The 23,355-nt window shown below is 46.0% G+C and overlaps 1 protein-coding gene across 11 annotated transcripts in view; it reads right to left on the bottom strand.

The window, feature by feature from the left end:
* The window catches only part of MAPK9 (mitogen-activated protein kinase 9), a 56,248-nt gene that overhangs the window by 14,992 nt on the left and 17,901 nt on the right, over window positions 1-23,355 (bottom strand). For 10 of the 11 annotated variants that reach the window (XR_011389921.1, XM_070076504.1, XM_002721307.5 and 7 more), the window contains 3 exons: window positions 18,156-18,285; window positions 12,815-12,873; window positions 8,413-8,551 (listed from right to left, as the gene is read on the bottom strand). Coding sequence is in view for 10 of the 11 variants with exons in the window: in XM_070076504.1 (XP_069932605.1) it covers window positions 8,413-8,551; window positions 12,815-12,873; window positions 18,156-18,285 (328 nt within the window). In the remaining variant the exon portion in view is untranslated. Of the gene's footprint in view, window positions 1-8,412; window positions 8,552-8,649; window positions 8,711-12,814; window positions 12,874-18,155; window positions 18,286-23,355 lie in introns of those variants that run through there. The other variant, XM_070076506.1, reaches the window with a different exon arrangement.

The raw sequence follows: 23,355 nt of genomic DNA, 5'->3' as shown, positions 1-23,355 counted from the left end.
TATGTCCCATATGAGTGCTGATTCAAGTCCTTGCTGCTCTGCTTCTGATCCAGCTCCCTGCTGATGCACCTGGGTAGGCAGAGGAAGATGGCCCAAGTGCTTGGGCCCCTGCCACCCACATGGGAGATCCAACTCCAACTCCTTGGCTCTGGCTTAGCCCAGCATTGGGCTGTTGTGGCTATTTGGGGATTGAATCTGTGGATGGAAGAGCTCTTTCCTCCCCTTGCTGTCTTTCTCTTCTTCTGTCTTTGTAACTGCCTTTCAAGTGAGTAAGTAAATCATTTAGAAAGTAAAAATACAACAAAAAATTTCAGCAGGCCCCATAAGAGGACCTGCCCTGCCCGCCCAGTCCACCTCAGGGTATTGTGCAACTAGAGTTGTCCTTGCTATCCAGAGGAGACTGGTTCCAGGACCCCTCATGGGTACCAAAGTCTGCAGGTGCTCAAGTTCCTTTCACAAAAAGGTGCAGTGTTTTCATAGAAGCCCCACACAGCCTTCTGTATACTTTAAGTCACCTCTAGATGACTTACCATACCTGATACAATGTAAATGCTTTGCAAATAGTTGTCATACTGTATTGTATAGGGAATAGCAACAAGGGGAAAAAAAGTATACACATATTCAGAAGAGATGCAATTTTCTTAAAAATGTCTTCGTTCCATGGTCAGCTGGATCTGCGGACACAGAGCCTGCAGATGCTTCACCAGAGAAGCACCTGAGAGCCAACCTGGCCCAGGACCAGCAGCACACCTGCAGGATGACAGAGTGAGCGCAGCAGCACAGCTCTCACAAGGGCTAGTGCAACCATGGAAACCAGCTGAGGGGCTGGATGACCTGAGCCAATCAGCCACCTGTCAGGACGTGTGAAACAACACACTTTACTGCCATCTACTGGAAAGCTAAGATAAAACTCAGGTCTGGGATATCTGCAACTGGGACAGCCATCCTGACATGTGGAGCTCCGCGCAAGGCAGTGCCAGCCCCACTTCTGCCAATGGGGAGACAGGTAGAGGCCACAGGGGCTCCAGAGAGCTCTCCCACACTCACAGACTCTGTCCAATCAGCCTCCACAAAACAACCAGTCAGCTTTCCCAAACCAATGAACCTCCAGAATCAAGACAGCAGAGTCAACATAGGTCTCCCCTTCAAATCTTTTTTTTTTTTTTTTTTTTTAAGATTTATTTGAAAGAGTTACACACAGAGAGAGAAGGAGAGGCAGAGAGAGAGAGAGAGGTCTTCCATCCACTGGGTCACTCCTGACTGGCCGCAACAACGGCCAGAGCTGCGCCAATCCGAAGCCAGGAGCCAGGAGCTTCTTCTGGGTCTCCCATGCAGATGCAGGGGCCCAAGGGCTTGGGCCATCTTCTACTGCTTTCCCAGGCCACAGCAGAGAGCTGGATTGGAAGTGGAGCAGCTGGGACTCAAACTGGTGCCCATACAGGATGTTGGCACTGCAGGCAGCGGCTTTACCCACTGCGCCACAGCGCCGGCCTCAATACCCCTGAAATCTTGAAAGCCATCAGAAACCAGAAAAACAGTACACACCAGGGATGATCAAAGTGACCCAAGCCCCATGGATCAGGCTTGACCCAGAGCATGGTGCTTCCTTGAGCAGCCAACAATGTTCACTGTTTTGTGACCAAAAACAGGCAGGCGCAAAGTGGCAGGAGGTGGAAGGGTTGTCCTGAACAACCACCCTCATTGCTTGCTCAACTCCCAGGTCCAGGCTAGCTGAAGGAAGAGGTGTCCTAGGAGGGAGGACCCGGCACACAGGGACAAGCGTCTGTAGTCTGCACTCCCCTGGCTCTTCCGCACAGGGACCTTCAGCCACTGCCCCTGGTGGCTGCACAATGGGAAAGGAGAAAAACCTAACAGTGAGGACAATGGGACGCAAGCTCCAGGTGGATCCTAAAGCCTGGATACCCAAGCACCACCACCCTACACCACCTCCACTGCGGGCTGGCAGGACCAGAACTACAGGCCCAGATCCACCCTCAAGTCATGACAGAGGGAAGGAGAGCTAATCCAGGCCTTAGGGAAATGGAAAAGATACCGCTGTCCACCCACACATGTGCAGAGCTTCCTGGGCCTGTTTCAGTTAGGATGGAGAGAGGCATGTGCTGGCTCAACACTCGGGTGTGGGGGCAGCAAGCTGCGTCCTGCTTGGTGATGGTGTACCAGGCCGCCAGTTACTGAGCCTGTGTAGCGACAGCCACTCTCCAGCCCCATTGGGTTTCCCCAAGGGCCAGATGGGTGAGAGAGCGCAGGGGCCACTGTCTGCCTCCTCCTTTGCTGTTCCCACACCGTGGGGTGCAATACCCTCTTTGATGCATTATCTTGAGGGGGCAGGTCCCCGTTTCCAGTTGGCCTTCCCTATTACAAAAACTCTCACTCCACACGCCAAGATTACTCAACTGCCAAGCACGTCATAGCCAGCTGTGTAGCTGAGGAATGGGGTGGCATCCTCTGGGGTGGCCCATGGTGACTCCCAGACTTGGCCCCTCAGGAATGGAAGTTTGAGCCACACAAACCTGCCCTGGCCAAGGCTGTCCATGACTGATCAAGAAGGAAGAAGAGGAGCAGGCGCTGTGGCCAAGAGCAGCTGCAGGCCAGGGGCCATGACTTACTCTGCTGAGCCCATCCTCTAAGCCTCCCCTGGGGAAGAGGAGGCCGTGGGAAGCACAGCCAGAGCTGCCTCCTCGGCCCCCGTGCATAAGCAGAGCTGAGGGGAACAGGGACTGTGGAGGTCATGGAAATGCACTCTGTGGTCTCCCGCTGCACAAACAGAAGGGACGACGGCCCCGTGGCAGCTTCTGACCACATCACCATGACCATGCCTCCCATGGTGACTCGGCCATGACTGAGTGGACAGGAGACCAGGTGGCACAGAGTCCTCTGACAGGCTCGGACTCAGCTGCCTCCCACTCCCCGCTCCCCTCCCACAAGGAATGAGCCTGGACTGCCCTGACAGCCCTACCTTGCTGACCTGCTCCCCTTTTCCCTTGCAGGCTTCTCCCAGTAAACCTCTCCTGTCTAAGCCCATCATCACTGATGCCTTCAACGGCAAGCCTCATGCTCTGTGGGGTGAAAGCCAGCAGAGGAGTGAATGACTTAGAGCAGAGATGGGGAGCCCAACCTCTGTGCTGGCCCGTAATAGCCAGGAAAGGTCCAGGAAATAGACCACAGGTGCTGCAGAAGGCAGAACAAGGCGGGGAACAGAACATGTAGGCACCCCCCAGACTCCCACCTGTACCCTGGGAATGAGGCCTCTGCCTGTTTCCAGATCTGGGAGGTCAGGCACAGGACCAACACATACTCTTGTGTTAGGCACAGAAAAGAGCGTGGCTGAGGCCCCACTTAAGACAGGCCTGGTGAGCAGAAGTCTGTGTTCTGCCACATGAGAATCCCAGCTACTCCTGGCCTTGCCCTGCCCCAAACAGCCCCATATTACCAGTAGCCAGGCATGTATCCTGTCCCTGGCAATGCAGGAACCTTTGCAGAGAAACTAAGTGGCCCCAGAGATAAGACCCACAGGACATCTGTGGCCCCTGTGGCCCTGAAGAAATCCAACTTCCTGTCCATGCTTCCAGCACTGCCAATGCCTTCTAATGCTCCTGTCTCAAACACCAAAAGCACACAAAAGCCCTGCACAGGACATGGAGAGATGAAACATACTGCAAATGGAGCCCAGGGCAGAGAAAACCAACACCGGGTGTAATAAAAAAAAAAAAAAAAAAAAACACGTCAGAGTAACAGACACCATCCAAAGGATGCCAGTGCACCCAGGCAGCAAGAAGAAATGCTATGAAAAGGCATGTGCTGAGGACCTGGCAGAACTTCCCAGAAGGGGGCACTAAAGCACAGGGCCAAGGCAGCGAGCACACATTTCTCAGAGCTCAGGACCACGCAGCTGCAGACTGAAGGCCCTACGCCCAGGACCAGCATTGAAAACAATGTCCACGTAAAGGCTATCACCATCACAGTGCAGAGTGCAAAGGACAAAATCACAACAGAACTCACACCAGGCACATACGAAGAGGGAGCACTAAGGCAGCAGTGGAACGCTCCAAGGCCTGCTGGGTGTCTTGCTACAGGCTACTGTGTTCACCACAATGAGGCAACTGACTTTGGGCTCCTAGGTCTGTATCCAACCAAACAGCTAGTCATGTGAGAGGGCAGAACGGAGATTCAGACACTGAGGCCTCAAAAATTTTGCCTCCCTTGCACTGTATTTTAGAAGCTGTTGGAAGTTATGTTCCACCAAAAATGGAGTCATCTGAGCGAGAAAGAGAAGAGAATAGTCAGGAAGCGGGACCCCAACATGGCAGGAGGCAAGGGGACCCCCGGGAAACACCTGCATCCAGCACGGGAGCTGCCCGTGCAGTTGCGAGCAGGGCAGGGCCTCCAGGAGAGAGCTGCTCTGGGATGAAACCGAGGAGACACCCGGGTGCACCCAGAGCTTTAGACACCTGGCAGGTGCTCGGGGTCAGAGGAGTGGTAAGAACACAGAAAACCACTCCTCACTTCAAACGTACACGCCGACACTTCAAACACCCACAGAGAAATGCTATTAACTGCAGGGATAAAAACGGTAAAGGAGGAATAAATATAAGTCCGGCATAAAGCTCAGCCGTGAGGAACAGTTACAAGGTCAGTGAGGACAGAAGGCACAGGGCGCCATCCTAACTGTGTTGGGTACAGGGGCCAGGGGAAAGGTGCTCTGGGCTGAAGATCTAAATCTGTATCTTATGCCCAAAACACAGAAGAGGTCAGTGAAGAGAGATCTCAACACACTATCTCAAGGTACAGAAGTAAATATCAAAATAATCAGCTACAAGAACTGATAGAGTTTGCTCCTAGAGAGAGAGAAACAGAGGCAGGGGGTGGGCATCTGTTTTTCACAGACACCTGCAGAATTAGCTGTTCCTTGATGAAGACATAATCCAACCTGTCCAGCAAGTTACAGAACAGTTACACAGAATGCTTTGAGAGCATAAGAGTCATACAGGACGCAGAGGTGGCATGAACACCAAGCAAACAGCAGTGGCACTGCAAAGCTGGAAGGAAATGTCCCCCCAATGCTGTCATGGCCGCCTCTAGTGGCGATGGAGGACCACGGCCCTCTCATTTCTTTTAATTTTGTGAATTACATAAACTAAAGAGCAGTGGGACTGTGAACAAAACTTTATAAAAAGCAAAACCAAAAGTGTGTGTGTTTGTCTCTGCACATGCGTGGCAGTATAGACAAGGGAGAGAACTGGTTCACACAAAATGGTTCCCACGTTAAGGGGCTAACTTCAGGTTCCTCTCCTCTAGGGGCCTGGACAGGGTTGGGGGTGGGGAGGAGGGGGCAGTGCTGGCTCTTCCCTCTGTTTTATATACCTGTGCAACATTGAAACTTTGCTACTACAAGTGTGTATTATGTCCATGAGCAGACACGAAAACAGTCAGAGCCTGGCAGAGCACCACAGGTGTAGGAGGTAGGAGGGGACAAAACAGGTGGACAGAATGCAGAGGTGGGCAATGGGATAATTTTCGCAGGTCTTGATGGTCTAAACACTGAACTGAGCAAATCCAATGCTTCTTTGGGCCCTACTGACCTGTTGGTCAGCAGCAGAGGACCTGGGCTGTACAGATCAAACACAGTCGTCATTAGGTATCCACAGGGGATTACTTCCAGGATCCCCCCCCCCCCCCACAATACCAAAATCCAAGGAGGCTCAAGTCCCTCATATACAATGATGGAGGAGCATGCATTTAGCACAGCAGTTAAGACACGACAGTCCATATTGTGGAGTTCCTGGTGTTGCTTCCTGGCTCCTCTTCTGATTCCATCTTCCTGCTAACACACATCCTGGCAGGCAGCAGGTGATGGGTCAAGTACATGGGAACCTGCCACCCACATGGGAGACCCAAAATAAGTTCCAGGCTCCCGGATTCAGCCTGCCCCAGCCCTGGTCACCATGGGTATTTGAGGAGTAAACCAGTAGAGAGATCTCTCTGTCTCACTCTTTCTCTGTCTCTCTGCCTTTCAAATAGATAAATAAAGTAAAAGAAAATAGTGTAGTAAGGAGCCCATGCAATCCTCCCCTTTACTTTAAATCCCCTCTAGATGACCTGTGATACCTAACACATTGTAAATGCTATGCAAATAGCTGTTACACTGTACTTTTTATTTTCTTAACATCTCCCACTGGAGGCTGGGTGAGGACCAGAACCTGCAGGTAAGGAAATCGACTCAATCTCACAGAAAAGTCTTGCGTGTATTATAGCTCATATGGTGGTCTCCAGGAACTGAGGGACACTGTTTGCCCCTAATCTCTGGGCCCAAGAGGAATGAAGTAAGTTAGGTTTATTGCTTTCCCTTCTAAAATTAATAAGGCCTAAGAATGGGGGAAATTATACTGATGTCTGAATTTAATACCATGTGCATTAAGAGATATTAAGATTGCCTTAAATTACATAAAGGTTTGTGAAATTTTTAGCAACAGGAACAGAATGATATGTTAGGAAATCTTTTTCATTAAGAAGCTTAGTGTTATTTACTATTTGTAAAGAGAATTTGTCAACTAAGATACTGGTTATTTTTTACTTTTTAAAAATATATTTTATTTATTTATTGTGAGAGGTAGAGTCCCAGACAGAGAGAGGGAGAGACAGAGAGAGAGGTCTTCCATCTGCTGGTTCACTCCCCTAATGGCCACAGCAGCCAGAGCTGGGTCCATCCAAAGCCAGGAGCTTCTTCTGGGTCTCCCGCTTAGGTGCAGGGGCCCAAGCGCTTGGGCCATCTTCTACTGCTTTCTCAGGTCATACCAGAGAGCTGGATAGGAAGAGGAGCAGCCGGGGCCCATACGGGATGCTGGTGCCATGGGCAGAGGTGTTAGCCCACTATGACACAGTGCCAGCCAGATACTGTTTTAAGTGACCACTTGGTGGCAGCAAAAGCTGTATTTGGTCACATACCCTATGCTAATCAACTTGCCAGGCCCTGGCACAGAGGCCGGCCCGGGTGCTGGCCTTATACCACAGTCCTGAGCTCACATGGAGTGGTCACGGCACTGTCACTGTGGAAGGCCTCCGTTCAGTGGCTGTGATGGACCTCACCTTTCTCAGCACCACCAGATCTAAAGGAATTAATGCTATTGAAACACCAAAAAAGTCACCCATTCATTCCAGGCTTCATTGTCCTGGCCACACTATCTTCTTCCCCAAACAGATTTTAGTTCCAGGAAAACAGGACTTCTTGTTGTTACAACATAAGATCTAAAGATAGTCCTTCAACAAAATTAGTACAGTAATAATTCAGAGAATACTAAAAATATATATTTCTGATAAAATGATGTGATATCCACGTCTGGTCTCACACAACATTTTAAGTGTTTAAAAAAATTTCTATCACGATGTTCTGCTTATAGTGGTTCAAGTCATAAAGCAAGGAAACACATAAAACCAGCTTAGAGAATGACATGTCTCCCTGGTTTTTAAATGCCAAGTCCTGACAGCTCATTCACATCCCGGATTCAGCCAGTGCATGGCCACACCAGGGCCGTTCCAGATGCTAAGGGTGTCTCGTGAGGCAGCTCCCCCAGAGAGGCAGAGGGCCTGTCACAGCGAAACTGCCTGATGTAAAACACACATAACTGGGGCATAATGCAAGTAAGAGGAGTCAGGAAACTGTCTTGTTTAAGTTTGTCGTCCTCTGATCTCTCCCACCCCAAATCTAAATTCCTTGCCTGTTGAAAATGAGATTTTAGAAGTAAGGGTCTAGTCTAGCAGTTAAGGCACTGATTAAGACATCTACATCCCACACTGGAGCACCTCGGTTCAACTCCTGGTGCTGTAGACGCCGGGAGGCAGTGGTGATGGCTGCAGGAACTGAGCTGCTGCAGCCATGATGGGAGAGCTGGATTCAGCCGCAGCTCCCAGCTCAGGCCTGACCTGCCCAACCCCACCATGACAGGCATTTGAGAAGTGAACACTGGATGGGAGCCCCCTTGCTGCATTTGTCTGTGTGTGTCTCTCAACTTTTTTTAAAATGAGATTTCAAATATGACAAAAAATAGCAGTAAGAGGTGAATTTGGATTCAATGGCATTTGGGAGCTGTGTCCCATTCTTGTTTTAAGTTCAAAATAAAAAGTTAACAGGCGAGAAGTGTGACTGCACAGTAAAATGCTAACCTAACAGCAGGAGCAGCGCTCACTCCTCCCAGAGTCCCAGCAGCTCGAACAGGCCTGCAAACCAGGTGCTCCGCAAGCAGCTTCTAATCTGAACCATATTTTGAAACACAACAGCGTTCTCTAGGTTACTTGGATTTTCAACACCAATATTTTAAAAAGCATTATTTTTTTGTATCTAAAGGATTATGACAACCAAAGGATGTCGACTTTACAAACAAATGTTACTACACTTACTCTGTGAATTATCCCGGCTGAGTGCAGATGTTTGATGCCACAAAGCATCTGGTAAAGAAGGTAGGACATTCTCTCATGGTCCAGCTCCATGTGAATCACCTGACATAGGTTAGCATCCATTAATTCCATCACCAAATACCTGAGGACAAAAGAAACCATCAGCTGTGCACCTGGAAATTATTCAAAATTCCTGTATCATTATTAACCCAGAATGCTTATGAACCAGCAGTAACTTACTATCCAAGATCTTCACTGGCTAAAGTAAAAAAGATAACTTGTTTCCTCCAGATTTTTATAACATATCTGGAAAAGAAGCAAATATAGAATGGAACTTTGTAAAATTTTCCCAAAGAATATATAAACAACTAACTTACCCAATGTCTTGTAAGTTAAGAACAATATCACACACTCAAATTCTCCTCCTTCCTAAATTGCTCTGCTGCTGGCTCAATCTTGGTGGCACACAAACCACACTGTTCCAGGTTCCTCCTGGGAACAAATGCACTGTTCTGGCAGGGATGTTGGTAATGGGAGGGCTGTGCAGCTGTGGGGCCATGGAGCACATGGAAATCTCTGTAGCAACATTCAATTTTGCTGTGAAACTATAAAACTGCTCTAAAAAATAAACTCTAACCTTTTATTTTAAATAATTATTTTATTTATTTGAAATAGTTACAGAGAGAGGTAGAGACAGAGAGAGAGATCTTCCATTCCACTGGTTCACTCCCCAAATGACCACAACAGCGAGAGCTGAGCTGATTCAAAGCCAGGAGCCAGGAGCTTCTTCTGGGTCTCCCACACGGGTGCAGGGGCCCAAGGACTTGGGCCATCTTCTACTGATTTCCCAGGCCATAGCAGAGTGCTGGGTCAGAAAAGGAGCAGTCAGGATTTGAACTGGTGCCCAAATGGGATGCTGGCACTGCAGGCTAGGGTTTTAACCTGCTGTACCACAGCTCCAGCCCCTAAACTCTAATCTTTACAGAATTGATTATACAACAGCAAAAGTGAACTTCTGACTTTACTTCCCTACTCTTTCCTTGCTCCCTTTGAAAGCAAAACTCCCCAGAGGTGTCTAGATTCTACACCAGTGCTGTGGCATAGCAGGTAAAGCCAATGCCTGTGACAATGGCCTCCCACATGGGTGCTGGTTTGAGTCCTGGCTGCTCCACTTCTGATCCAGCTCTCTGCTATGGCCTGGGAAAGAAGCAGAAGATGGCCCAAGTGCTTGGGCCTGTGCACCCACATGGGAGACCTGGTTGAAGCTCCTGGCTCCTGGCTTTGGCCTGGCCCAGCCCTGGCTGTTGTGGCCATTTGGGGAATGAATCAACGGATGGAAGATCTCTCTCTCTCCCTCTTTGGTTGTAACTCTGTCTTTCAATTAAATAAAATAAATCTTAAGAAAAACAAAAACAAAACTGAAGCCCAGGGTCCAGTGTCATGGCGTAACGGGTAAAGCCACCACTTGCGGTACCAGCATCGCATACAGGCACCTGGCTGCTTCCACTTGGGAAAGTAGCAGGAAATGGTCTGAGTCCTTGGGCCCCTACATATCCAAATGGGAGACATGGATGAAGCTCTTGGCTCCTAGCTTCAGCCTGGCCCAGCCAGCATATGGAATATCTATCTCCTCCCCCACCCCATAACTCTGCCTTTCAGATAAATAACATACATCTTTAAAAAAAAAAATCAACAATAACAACAACAAAACCGCAGCCTGACTGCCAACCACCAGCACTTCGGACCCTCGGACCCAGCCTGTCTTTTAGTCTACGTGCTCCTGGACTCTGCACTTCCTTATGTACTGTGTTTGCTGTCTGTCTGCTCCCGCTCCTGCTCCCCTGCCAGGCTGCAGGAAGGAGTCTGTCACCTGCAATTCTTAAAATAAAAGGGGTGCTTGTCTTGTGTGTCACTAATACGAGCAAGTCCAAGAGAGCACAGCACTTTACTGGCTGAATACACCAACAAACTGAGCATGAAGCTGGCACCACGCCTTAGTCAGCTACTATTCTGTCTCACTGTTGGTAAGGTAACTCCACTGAAGATTCTGGGGACATAACACTTAGTGATATATCATCTCAAATAACACTTGTAAAGGCCTGCATGCTACAGTCCTGGCTATTGGAGCCTGGAGAAAGTGTTCAGTTCAGGGAAGAGGAGCAGCAGCACGGAGGGTCCCAGCCACTCTGGAGAATTCCCCAGCTGTACTTTCTCTGTGGTGGAGATGATAACCCTGTTACTCTGCTTTTTATTACTTTACCTAACACACCTGAGAAAAGCTGCTTAGGAAGGAAAAAGACTGATTCTGGCTCCAGTTGGGGAGTTCACAGCCCAAGATCAGAGCCCCCCGCTGGTTAGGCACTGCTGAGCCAGGAAGCAGAGGGGCAGGAGGCTCTTCCTCACGTCCCGGGTGCCTCCTTACACAGCCACAGGGGCTCTCCCCACAACCTAACCCAATCTGCTCACCTTCTGAGATGCCACCTTCAGACACCATAGTCTAGTAAGTTCTATGCTTAACCCACTCACAGATGATTCGGGGATCAAAGCTTTAACACATGGGCCTTTGGAAGACACGCAAACCACAACACCCTCTAGGCACAATAATTGTTCACACCCATTTTTCTGAGTATTTCTCTTCCATGGAGAAAAGTGTCTATATTATTAAAATGTATTGTCTTTTTTTTTGTCTGTTCTACTTAATATGACTGGCTTAATTCTGTAATTAATACACAGTTATTCTTAAGTGTTGAAAATTAACTGAAATGTGATCCCTGTTAAACATAAGAGTGGGAATAAGAGAGGGAAGAGATGTACAATTTGGGACATGCTCAAGCTGACTTGCCCCAAATGGTAGAGTTAGAAAAATACCAGGGGACTCCAATTCAATCCCATCAAGGTGGCATGTACCAATGCCATCTCACTATTCCAAGTGATCAATTTCAGTTCACAATTGATCATAATGAAAGGACTAAGAGTCAAAGGGAGCACATAAACAAGTCTAGTACCTGCTAATACTAACCGATAGAATAAATAAAGGGGAGAGTGATCCAACATGGGAAGCGAGATACTCAGCAGACTCATAGAATGGCAGATGTCCTAAACAGCACTCTGGCCTCAGAATCAGCCCTAAAGGCATTCGGATCTGGCTGAAAAGCCCATGAGAGTATTTCAGGCATGGAAAGCCAAGACACTCTGGTAAAAAAACAAACAAACAAACAAACAAACAAAACCTAAATGAAAGTTCTCTGTGAGTGAGATCCCAGTGGAAAGAACAGGTCTTCAAAGAAGGAGGTACCTTTCTCTGAAGGGAGGAGAGAACCTCCACTTTGACTATGACCTTGTCTAAACAACATAAGAGTCGGAGAACTCAAAAGGCTTCCATAGCCTTGGAATCTCATGACTGGAGCATAGGGAGATTACTGATGCCATAAACAGGAGTGTCAATTTGTAAAGTCAACAACAGGAGTCACTGTGCACTTACTCCTCATGTAGGATCTCTGTCCTTAATGTGCTGTACATTGAGATTTAATGCTATAACAAGTACTTAAACAGTATATTTCACTTTGTGTTTCTATGGGGGTGCAAACGACTGAAATCTTTACTTAATGTATACTAAACTGATCTTCTGTAAAAAAAAAAAAAAAAAGAAAGAAAAGAAAGAAATTATCAATTCCCAACTTGACTCTCACTGGGATTAAACATGACAATAGGTCTGATCTGATTTCATCATCATTTAAAAAATCATCTATTATTTTTCACTTTATGCTTCGGTGTGGGAGCAAACTGTTGAAATCTTTACTTAATGTATACTAAACTGATCTTCTGTATATTAAGAGATTCAAAAATGAATCTTGATGTGAATGGAAGGGGAGAGGGAGTGGGAAAGGGGAGGGTTGCGGGTGGGAGGGACGGTATGGGGGGGAAACCACTGTAATCCATAAGCTGTACTTTGGAAATTTATATTCATTAAATAAAAGTTAAAAAAATGTATTGTCATCTATAGTTACTTCTTTTTTCTAAATTTTTAGTTTTTGGGAGCCGGCACCGTGGCACAGTGGGTTAATCTGCCTGTGGTGCCAGCGTCCCATGTGGGCGCCAATTCTAGTCCTGATGGCTCCACTTCTGGTCCAGCTCTCTGCTGTGGCCTGGGAGAGCAGTGGAATATGGCCCAAGTCCTTGGGCACCTGCACCCACATGGGAGACCGGGAGGAAGTGCCTGGCTCCTGGCTTCAGATTGGCACAGCTGTTGCAGCCATTTGGGGTGTGAACCGAGGAAAGACCTTTCTTTCTGTCTTTCCCTCTCACTGTCTGTAACTCTACCTCTCAAATAAAATTAAAAAAAAAAAAAAAGAATAAATTTTTAGTTTTTGATGCATCGTGAGTTATTGAATTAAATGATACTTACACATCTTGAAATTCTTCTAGAGTTTTTTGTGGTGTAAATACATTTAACAAACTAATTATCTGAAAAGAGAAAATTAATTATATTATGTCATGACTGCTTGAGTATAAAAATTAAACAGCATTAAAATGTAATAAAACTGGAAAAAAAAAACAAAGTAGAACTCAGTGTTTCTTATTCTCCTTATTATTATTGCTTTTATGAAACATTTTATTTCTTACATAGTTTTTGAAAAACATTCAACATCAATTGAAAAATAATATGTACTTTAAATCAAATCACTTGCATATGTCCCCAGTAAATTCTATTATTATAACAGAATTCAAACATATGACAATATTTCAAAAAGCTCATGGAACATGGAATTAAGAGATCCTAGGGGCTGACGCTATGGCGTAGTAGGCTAAGCCTCCACCTATGGCATGCAAGTTCCTATCCCGGCTGGCTACTCCTCTTTGGATCCAGCTCTCCGTTTATGGCCTGGGAAAGCAGTAGATGATGGCCCAAGTGATTGGATCCCTGCATTACATGGGAAACCTGGAAGAAACTCCTGGCTCCTGATCTGCCCAGGTCTAGCCTTTGTGGCCACTGGGGGAGTGAAACATTGAATGGAAGCCCTCTCTGTCTCTGTCTCTCTCTGTAACACTGCTTCTCAATTAAATAAAATCTTTAAGAGAGACAGACAGACAGACAGACTGATTCTATTTTGGTGCAAAAATTTTTGAAATCTATGCATTTTTTCATAATACTCATTTTATATAAATTTTATGAAGGTCCTTCATTTTCTATGGATTTCAAAAATTTTTTGGCAGCAAAATAAACACCTTCTAATTCCATTTCCCATGAACTTTCTGAAGTGCCCTTATATAATGTCTTTTGGTCTCTAGACTTAAAAAAGAAGAAGAAACTATGGATTGAAAAATATTAAGTAAAGCAGTCTTCTCAATTCTGAAGGCCTAAGTACTACGTATATACTTCTATAAACTTTTTTTTTTCTTTTTGACAGGCAGAGTGGACAGTGAGAGAGAGAGAGACAGAGAGAAAGGTCTTCCTTTGCCGTTGGTTCACCCTCCAATGGCCGCCGCGGCCGGAGTGCTGCGGCCGGCGCACTGCGCTGATCCGATGGCAGGAGCCAGGTTCTTATCCTGGTCTCCCATAGGGTGCAGGGCCCAAGTACTCGGGCCATCCTCCACTGCACTCCCTGGCCACAGCAGAGAGCTGGCCTGGAAGAGGGGCAACTGGGACAGAATCCGGCGCCCCGACCGGGACTAGAACCCAGTGTGCTGGCGCCGCAAGGTGGAGGATTAGCCTAGTGAGCCGCGGCGCTGGCCTTCTATAAACTTTTGAAACCTGACAGTTAAGCTCACATTTTTCTTCTGATAAGGATGGAACACTTCATAACATCATATATTTACTCAAAGAGGGCAGCTGGGCTGACCCCACAACAGGCTCCATGGCTGAGACAATGAGTTCTACTGTCTGAGCATCAAAGGCACCCCCTCAGCCATTTCAAATGACGAAGGAAAACATTATTCAGTAGCGCAGGCTGGAGTTACTGGCTGACCAAAGCAAAAACCACAAAACTACATTCACACTTCAAATACAACACAAGATAAATGCAAAACAAAGGCTTAAATCTAAAACATGAAACCACAGAATATTTGACTATGGATAAACATTAATATAATCCTGATAAATACAGGTCTCTTTTAAGCATGATAGGAAACCTAGGAGATTTTATAACATTAAAACAAAACCAAAAATAAACTTTACAAAAAAAATCAGTGTGGCAAAAACAATATAAATAATGTGAAATGGAAACAAAAGTGAGATTGATAGCTTTAATATCTAAAAACCTCCTACAAACGCATAAGAATAGACTAACAATCCAACAGAAAAATGGACAAAGTTCATGAAAACCAAATTCTCAACAAATGAAAATAAATGACTTAAATAAGAGTGCCAATTGTTAAATCAACAACGGGAGTCACTGGGTTCATGCTCCCCTCGCAGGATCTCTGTCCTTAATATGTTTATCTATGAAACTCAAAAACAACACTACTATTCGAACAATACCCTATACCTGGTTCGGTTGTGTGAGTGCAACCTGTTGAAATCCCTGCTTAGTATATACTAAATTGATCTTCGGTATATGAAGGTAACCGAAAATGAAACGTGATGGGGGGGGGATGTGAGAGGAAGTGGGTGAGGGGAGGGCCATGGGAGGGAGGGAGGTCGGGGGGAAGCCACAACAATACAAAAGATGCATTTTATATTCTACTTAAAACTATTGGTTGAGCTCTGTAATTAATACACAATTACTCTTAGGTGTTTAATCAATGCTATAACTAGTACTCAAATAGTATTTTACACTTTATGTTTCTGTGTGGGAGCAAAATGTGGTAATCTTTACTTAACATACGCTAAATTGATCTTCTGTATATAAAGATAATTGAAAATTAATTGTGATGTGAAGGGGAAGGGGAGAGGGAGTGGGAGAGGGGAGCGTTGTGGATGGGAGGGAAGACACGGGGAGGGGAGGAGGCTATTGTGGTCCATAAGCTGTACTTTGGAAATTTATGCTCATTAAATAAATTAAAAAAAAAAGAAAATAAATGACTAATACATGTATGGAAATAAACTGAACTTCACAAATAAAAATAAAATAGCATTTGTTATCTATCGGCTTGGCAAAAATAAAACAAAAATCTATAATATGTAGTATGAGGGGATTTTTGTGAAAGAGATTCTCAGACACTCTTTTTTTTTTTTTTTTTTTTTTGACAGGCAGAGTGGACAGTGAGAGAGAGAGACAGAGAGAAAGGTCCCCCTTTGCCGTTGGTTCACCCTCCAATGGCCGCCACGGCTGGCGCGCTGTGGCCGGCGCACTGCGCTGATCCGAAGGCAGGAGCCAGGTGCTTCTCCTGGTTTCCCATGGGGTGCAGGGCCCAAGCACTTGGGCCATCCTCCACTGCACTCCCTGGCCATAGCAGAGAGCTGGCCTGGAAGAGGGGCAACCGGGACAGAATCCGGCGCCCCGACCGGGACTAGAACCCGGTGTGCCAGCGCCGCTAGGCGGAGGATTAGCCTGTTGAGCCGCAGCGCCGGCCTTCTCAGACACTCTTAATTGAAGTGTAAAATTGACAGTTGTCTGGAGGTCAACATCTATTAAAACAAGCAGGGGGCCTGCCCTCTCACCAGCAATCCTAGCCAAGTAATTCACGGGACAAGTGTGAATTTCAGTACTGTTCAGTACAGTATTGGTTATAACAGAGGAAAGCTGAAAACTACCTAACAACAAGAGATTTATTAAGTAAATTATTGTACATACTACGCTGCCTTTTTTAAAATGGTTTCTCTCTCTCTTCCTTAAAGCATATGAGTGCCACAGATATTCTCTGGGCAACAAAAGCAGGAGGAAGGGTAACACAACTGATCTCACTTAGGTACAGTTGCACACAAGCCTAAGAACACTCACCAACATGTTAATGTGAGTGATCTGTGGGTGGTGGGTTCTGAGATTTTTTTTTTTCTTGTTTATATAGCTTGAGTTTTAAAAACAATAACTACATTTTCTTATAACTTGGGAAAAAAATTAAGAAATAAGTTAAATAAAGCACTTGCTGGAGATAGTAAAACCAACTCGGACCACAGACTCAAAATAATGAACCTATCTTGGTTTTGTATTTAATGTTCCCTTCACCAGGAGGAGTCAGCGTAGGTGTAAAAACAAAGGGAAACATGAGTTTAATGTAATCTGTTCCAGATTTGCCACTTCATGATTTCATCAAAGTGATGCTCAGAGAGCACAACAGGAGTGACCCACAGTGTGCCTGGATACAACCTCATTTTCAAGAACATACTATTTCTTCTTAAAATTTAGTGTTTTGATTTCTGAGGACATGCCCAGTATAGCTATATAGAATGCAATATCAAATAAGAATATGCATGTAAAATTGAAACGTCAGGACCAGCGCTGTGGCATGGTGAGTGGGGTCAGCACCTGCAGTGCCGGCATCCCATGTGGGAGCCAGTTCAAGTCCTGGCTGCTCCACTTCTCTGCTATGGCCTGGGAAAGCAGTGGAGGATGGCCCAGGTCCTGGGGCCCCTGCACCCGCATGAGGACCCCCAAGGAGGCTCCTGGCTACAGATCAGCGCAGCTCTGGCTGTTGTGGCCAGTTGTGGAATGAGCCAGAGCATATAAGACCTCTCTCTCTCTCTCTCTCTCTCTCTCTGCCTTTCCTTCTCTCTGTAACTCTTTCAAATAAATAAATAAATCTTTTTTTTTTTTTTTTTGACAGGCAGAGTGGACAGTGAGAGAGAGACAGAGAGAAAGGTCTTCCTTTGCCATTGGTTCACCCTCCAATGGCCGCCGCGGCCGGCACGCTGCAGCCGGTGCACTGCGCTGATCCAATGGCAGGAGCCAGGTACTTATCCTGGTCTCCCATGGGATGCAGGGCCCAAGCACTTGGGCCATCCTCCACTGCACTTCCTGGCCACAGCAGAGAGCTGGCCTAGAAGAGGGGCAACCGGGACAGAATCTGGCGCCCCAACCGGGACTAGAACCCGGTGTGCCGGCGCCGCAAGGCGGAGGATTAGCCTAGTGAGCCGCAGCGCTGGCCAATAAATAAATCTTAAAAAAAAAATCCTGAAATATCGGGGCCAACATTACGGCATAGTGGGGTAAGCTACTGCCTGTGATGCTGGCACTTGTTATGGGCGCTGGTTTGAGTCCCAGCTGCTCCACTTCCAATCCAGCTCCCTGCTGAAGGCCTGGGAAAGCAAAAGAAGATGGTCCAAGTACTTGGGCTCCTGTACCCACATGAGAGACCCGGATGAAGCTCCTGGCTCCTGGCTTTGGCCTGTCTCAGCTCTGGCTGTTGTAGCCATTTGGGGAGTGAACCAGCAGATGGAAGATTCTCTGTCTCTCTAACTCTTTAAATAAAATAAATAAATATTAAAAAAAAAAAAACCTGAAGTGTCTGTATGCAAGGAAAAAAGCTGCTATGAGAACAAGTTTCCTAAGAAATAGTTGTTTCTCTATTGGTTGGATGGATCCTGTTCCCATTTAACAGAGAAAGAAAGAGTGGACAGCAAGCGGTTCTGGGATTAACTGGCTCCTCTCCCTCAGCAGAGCGACCTAGATTCCCAAATGGATTATGATGCCTTCAATAACTTCCATTTCTCTAATGTAAATTCAGAATTTTATCAGTAAAATACAGGCATTGCATTAGTCATTTTGTCATTCGTTTACCTTGTGTCTGAACTCCGTGTATCTCCCAACGCTCTGAAAACCATGTTATCACTGACAACATCAAAGCATGCAAACAGGCGCAGGACTTACGTTTTTATGATTGACACACTTTAACAGGACAAGTTCTCGATAAGCTCTCTTTGCATGAGTTTGATTTTGAAAAGGACGGCTTAGTTTCTTGACTGCAACATTTATCCCAAGAACTGTATCAAAAGCAGCACTATAAATTAGGAAATAGAATAATCAATCTATTAGGATGGTTTTTGGAAGAAACAGAAATGCAGAATATACATTCAATGTATTATTTTTCTAAAGCATAAGAAATAAGGAAAATCTTTCTACAGGTGGAGGGCATGGGGGTGACTGGCTCAGGATGGGATAACTCTTCACAGAGGCAAGGACCTTGGTGCTGCACTAGCATGGGGTTCAGGGATACTTGGCACACCCAATTCTCACCTTATTAGTTGAGATTAGTATTTCAGAAGCAGGTAATTTCACACTAAGCATGTGAGACTGGTTAAGAAATGAAATCTTCAGTTTACGCATGTCAGTAGGTTGAAAAAACTGGTCCTTGCCATCACAGATGAAAAGATAAACATATTTTGGAGTATTGCAGCAGAGGGAATGGTGAAATTTTGCTCATGACAAGAATATAATAATGCTAAATTATGACAGTATTTTCCCCAGGCAAAAGGATCTAGAAAGAAAATAGAAGCTGAAACCTCAGCTTGTGATAAGTACCCAAGGTATCAAAATCTATCCCTAACATACCACTGAAAAACACCCCTCATCCTGCTGAAAGAAGAACAAAGTCCAGCATCTCACTTCTCTGCTGGAATTCAGTGCTTGCGTTCCTCTAGAAAACAGATGTGAAAAACTGTGAAGCCCAATCACACACTGCCAGGTTACAAGCTGGTACTGATGTCCCGTCAGTGTCAACGCCTCCGCCTGCTCGCCAGGCCACCTCCCAATCTAAGCACCATTTAAAACAGGGTCTCATCTGTTCTCTTAAGTTTATAACACTGTTGATACTAATGTTCTTTTAGTATTTTTTTTTCCCAACAACGCTGAACTGAATTCTTCAAGCTGTCTTTGAGTTGAGGACAGCCTACTATAGCCTTTAGGATACCAGAACCTCCATGTCTTGGGCTGATTTAATTCAGTTCACATTATGTGTGCGCACATAGGAATATGTAGAGCTCATGCCCAAATTTTTTTTTTTTTTTTTTTGACAGGCAGAGTGGACAGTGAGAGAGAGAGACAGAGAGAAAGGTCTTCCTTTGCCGTTGGTTCACCCTCCAATGGCCGCCGCGGCTGGAGCACTGTGGCCGGCGCACTGCGCTGATCCGATGGCAGGAGCCAGGTGCTTCTCCTGGTCTCCCATAGGGTGCAGGGCCCAAGTACTCGGGCCATCCTCCACTGCACTCCCTGGCCACAGCAGAGAGCTGGCCTGGAAGAGGGGCAACTGGGACAGAATCCGGCGCCCCAACCGGGACTAGAACCCAGTGTGCTGGTGCCGCAAGGCGGAGGATTAGCCTAGTGAGCTGTGGTGCCGGCCCATGCCCAAATTTAACTCTGCCATTCAAATGAGATACAAAGCACTGCAGGTAAACCTATTTGTGAAACAAACCATTAGTTAATGCACACATACACATTTTTCTGTCTGTATTTATGTTTCTCAGACAGGAGGAGTGAGTTTTAGAGCTCTATTGTACACCACAGTGACTGCAGTTAATAACAATGTATTATATTCCGGAAAACTGCCAAGATTGTAAGTGTTCTCAGGACAAAAAAAAAAAAAAGTATCAAGTAATACATAGGATAATTAGCTTAATTTAGCAGTTCCACAATGAATACATAATTCAAAACGGTATGTTATATGTGATAATTATAACTTTTATTTGTCAACTTAAAATAAGTGTGGGTCCACAATGAGCCAGATCAACTATCTGAGTGAAGAGAGGCTTCCCACGCCCAGCGCCAATGCCAGGAGCACAGTCTCCACTTATTACGCGTTTGTGTTTCTTGAGGTTACTTCTTAACTTGAAAGAATTCACTCTACTAGTTTTATTCTATTCATCAGTGTCTTTATTTGTCAACTTTAGAAACTAGCTACTTTCTCCCCATTATGAAAAGTGAGGAGTCACCCACTTACTTCAAATCTCTAGCACCTCTCAGTTTTCTGTTCTTACATTAGCAAGGGGTTTTTTCCCCTGGGTTACCTTTAGACTTTGAATAACAAGCCTAAACTTTTCATTCCAGCAGCTCTCAGAGGAAACTCCTGCCTCCCCAGCAGCAACCCGAGCCTCTTAGACTCCACCTCCTCCTCCTCCAGCTCTCAGTTCTCTCTCTTTCCCTCTAAAACCCCAGGTCAAGTCTGAGAACACAGTCATTTTGTATATTCAATTCAGCCTTTTGTGTTTCTTCTTTAGGATGTGTCTACAAGTTGAAAACCATGAGAGGGAGAGAGAGCGTCAGAGAAAACACGCATGCATTTGTGACATCACTAGCTGCAGAACTGGGGTTGACTTCAACTTCTACATGACACATGGCCTTTGCTGCCACTCCTAACAGAATGAGACTATTCCCAGCATCAAGGGCAAAAGGATTCCATTTTCTTACACCCTGTCAATTGCTCAAACATCACATTCTTCTTATTCTTCTTCTTCTTTTTTTAAGCATTTAAAAGTCAGAGTTACAAAGAGACAGAGATCTTCTATCTGCTGGCTCACTCCCCAAATGGGCACAACCGCCAGGGCTGAGCCAGACCAAAGCCAAGAGCTTCATCGGGGTCTCCCACGTGGGTAGCAGGGGCCCAACTACCTGGGCCACCCTCTGCTGCTTTTCCCAGGCCACCAGCAGAGAGCTGGATCAGAAATTGGAAAGGGACCTAAACCCATATGGGATGCCAGCACTGCAGTCGGCAGCTTAACCCGCTATGCCACAGTGCTGGCCTTGCATGTCCTTTGAAAAATCAGTTTTACTTTAAAGCCCCGACTTTTTCTATCTTTCCCCCACTTTTTTTTTTTTTTTTGGACAGGCAGGGTGGACAGTGAGAATGAAAGTGAGAGAGAGAGAGAAAGAGAAAGAAAGGTCTTCCTTTTCCATTGGTTCACCCCCACAATGGCCACTGCGGCCGGCACACTGGGGCTGGCGCACAGCACTGATCCGAAGGCAGGAGCCAGGTGCTTCTCCTGGTCTCCCATGTAGGTGCAGGGCCCAAGCACTTGGGCCATCCTCCACTGCACTCCCTGGCCACAGCAGAGAGCTGGACTGGAAGAGGAGCAACAGGGACAGAATCCAGCACCCCTGACCAGGACTAGAACCCGGGGTGCCGGTGCCGTAGGCAGAGGATCAGCCTATTGAGCCGCGGCGCCGGCCTCTCCCACATTTGGGAAAATTGTTTTTCTTATTAAGAGAAGAAAAACATTGTTTTTAGCCTGTCAGCAGACCAGCACTTCTCAGCTCCTCACTCATGTGCTGTGTTCTCTGGGATCCACTCCACAGTTTGCAGACCTTTCTCCTGGGGTTTGCAGAGCCTGCCACACAGCTGTTACCCTGGGATTTCTTCTCACTGGCCTCCGCTGCTTCTTGTACACATATTCCTGTATTATCTTCCCTGCTGGGCTACACTGTCCAGAATCCCCTCAGAAAAAGCCTTTGGAAGGTTAACTGATCGGATTGTGCCCTCTCCCTGAATAACCGTCTTCTAGGTGGAAAATCCACTTTCTCTGGAACGTGAAAGGCTCTGCCCCACTGACCCTGGGCTCAGTGCTGCAAGGGAGAGATGCCTGGTGCTTGCCAGATGCTTCTGTTTCATTCCTGAGCTCAATGCCTCATCATAAACAGCCATGTTCTGTCGAAGTCCCCAACGCCCCTCCCACTCTCTAGTAACCACTGTTCCTCCTGCCTACTACAGATCACTTCTGGCTTTCATGATGGCCACTTCCCGCTTTTTCCAGCCAAAGATGTATCCTCCAGTTCCCATAGTTAATTTTTGCCTGTTTTTTGCAATGTCCTGTGTCTGGCTTCTTACACCAGCTGATGGCGTATGAGGCTGTAATTCATCTCGTCTCATGGCTGTAACAGTCCTTTGCATGACAGTATCACACTACATTGGCAGGTATTTTGGCTGTTTTTAAGTGATTATCAAAAAATGTTGTCATAAACATTTCTTGCACTTAGCTCTGCAGCCCCATGCATGCAAGTTCTCAGGACCACACAGCCGACAGTGCGAACGCATGCATCCTATTTTAGTAGGTGTCAAACTCTTTTCCCAAGTGGTTCCATCAGTTCCTAGGCCTGCCAGCAGTGCTTGTGAGAGCCATATCCGTCTGAGAGCTGTGTGTCTGTGGTTCCACATCCTCCCCAACACTTGGCATTATCAAGTCTAGCTTTTAACCACTGTGTTGCATGTCTAGTGGGATTTCATTGTGGTTTTAATTTATATTTCCCTAAATAATAAAGACAGTGAGTACCTTTTCCTATGTTGATTTGTTATTTGCATCCTCTTTTGTGATGAACTGCTTACTATTTGGTTGTCTTCCTGGTTAGAGTTCTTCATATGTGATGTATGAATGACTGTGTAAGTCATTTAATTTTTAATTTGAGGATTTATTTATTTGAAAGGCAGAATGACAGAGAGACAGAGAGGAACAGCATGCAAGAGTGTGATATATCATCCATCTGCTGGTTCACTTCCCAAATGGCTGAAATATCCAGGTCTAAATAAGGCCAACTGAGGCAGGAACTATACCCGAGTCCCCCCAATGGGTGGCAGGGCCCAAGTACTTGGGCCATCATCTGCTGTCTTCCCAGAGGCATCAGTAGGAAGCTGGATCAAAGGTGGAGCCCGGCCCCAGCGGCCATTTGGAGTGAACCAGCAAAGGGAAGACTTCTCTCTCTCTCTCTCTGCCTCTGCCTCTCTGTAGCTCTGCCTTTCAAATAAGTAAAAAATAAATAAATAAATAAATCTTTACAAAAAAAAAGAAAAGAAAAAAGAAGTTGAGCAGCCAGGACTTGGACTGGTATTCCAATATGGGATGCAGGCATCGAAAGCAGCAGCTGAACCCGATGTGCCATAACTCTGGCTCCTATATAAGTCATATGCTTGTCTTTTGTTTCTTTATGACATTTTTTAAAGATTTTCATAATTTTAATACAGATTTGTCAATCTTTTATGATGAATTCCTTTATGAGTACTTTTTATATTTTGTTTAAAGCCCTTCTTTGCCCCCAAAGATCATGGAGAACATCTTCCATAGTATCATTAATAGGTTTTATTGTTTTC

The sequence above is a fragment of the Oryctolagus cuniculus genome, chromosome 6 (genome assembly GCF_964237555.1).
Source record: "Oryctolagus cuniculus chromosome 6, mOryCun1.1, whole genome shotgun sequence".
Lineage (NCBI taxonomy): Eukaryota > Metazoa > Chordata > Mammalia > Lagomorpha > Leporidae > Oryctolagus > Oryctolagus cuniculus.
Note: the sequence above shows the minus strand (reverse complement) of the source record. Positions and strands in the feature narration are given on the sequence as shown.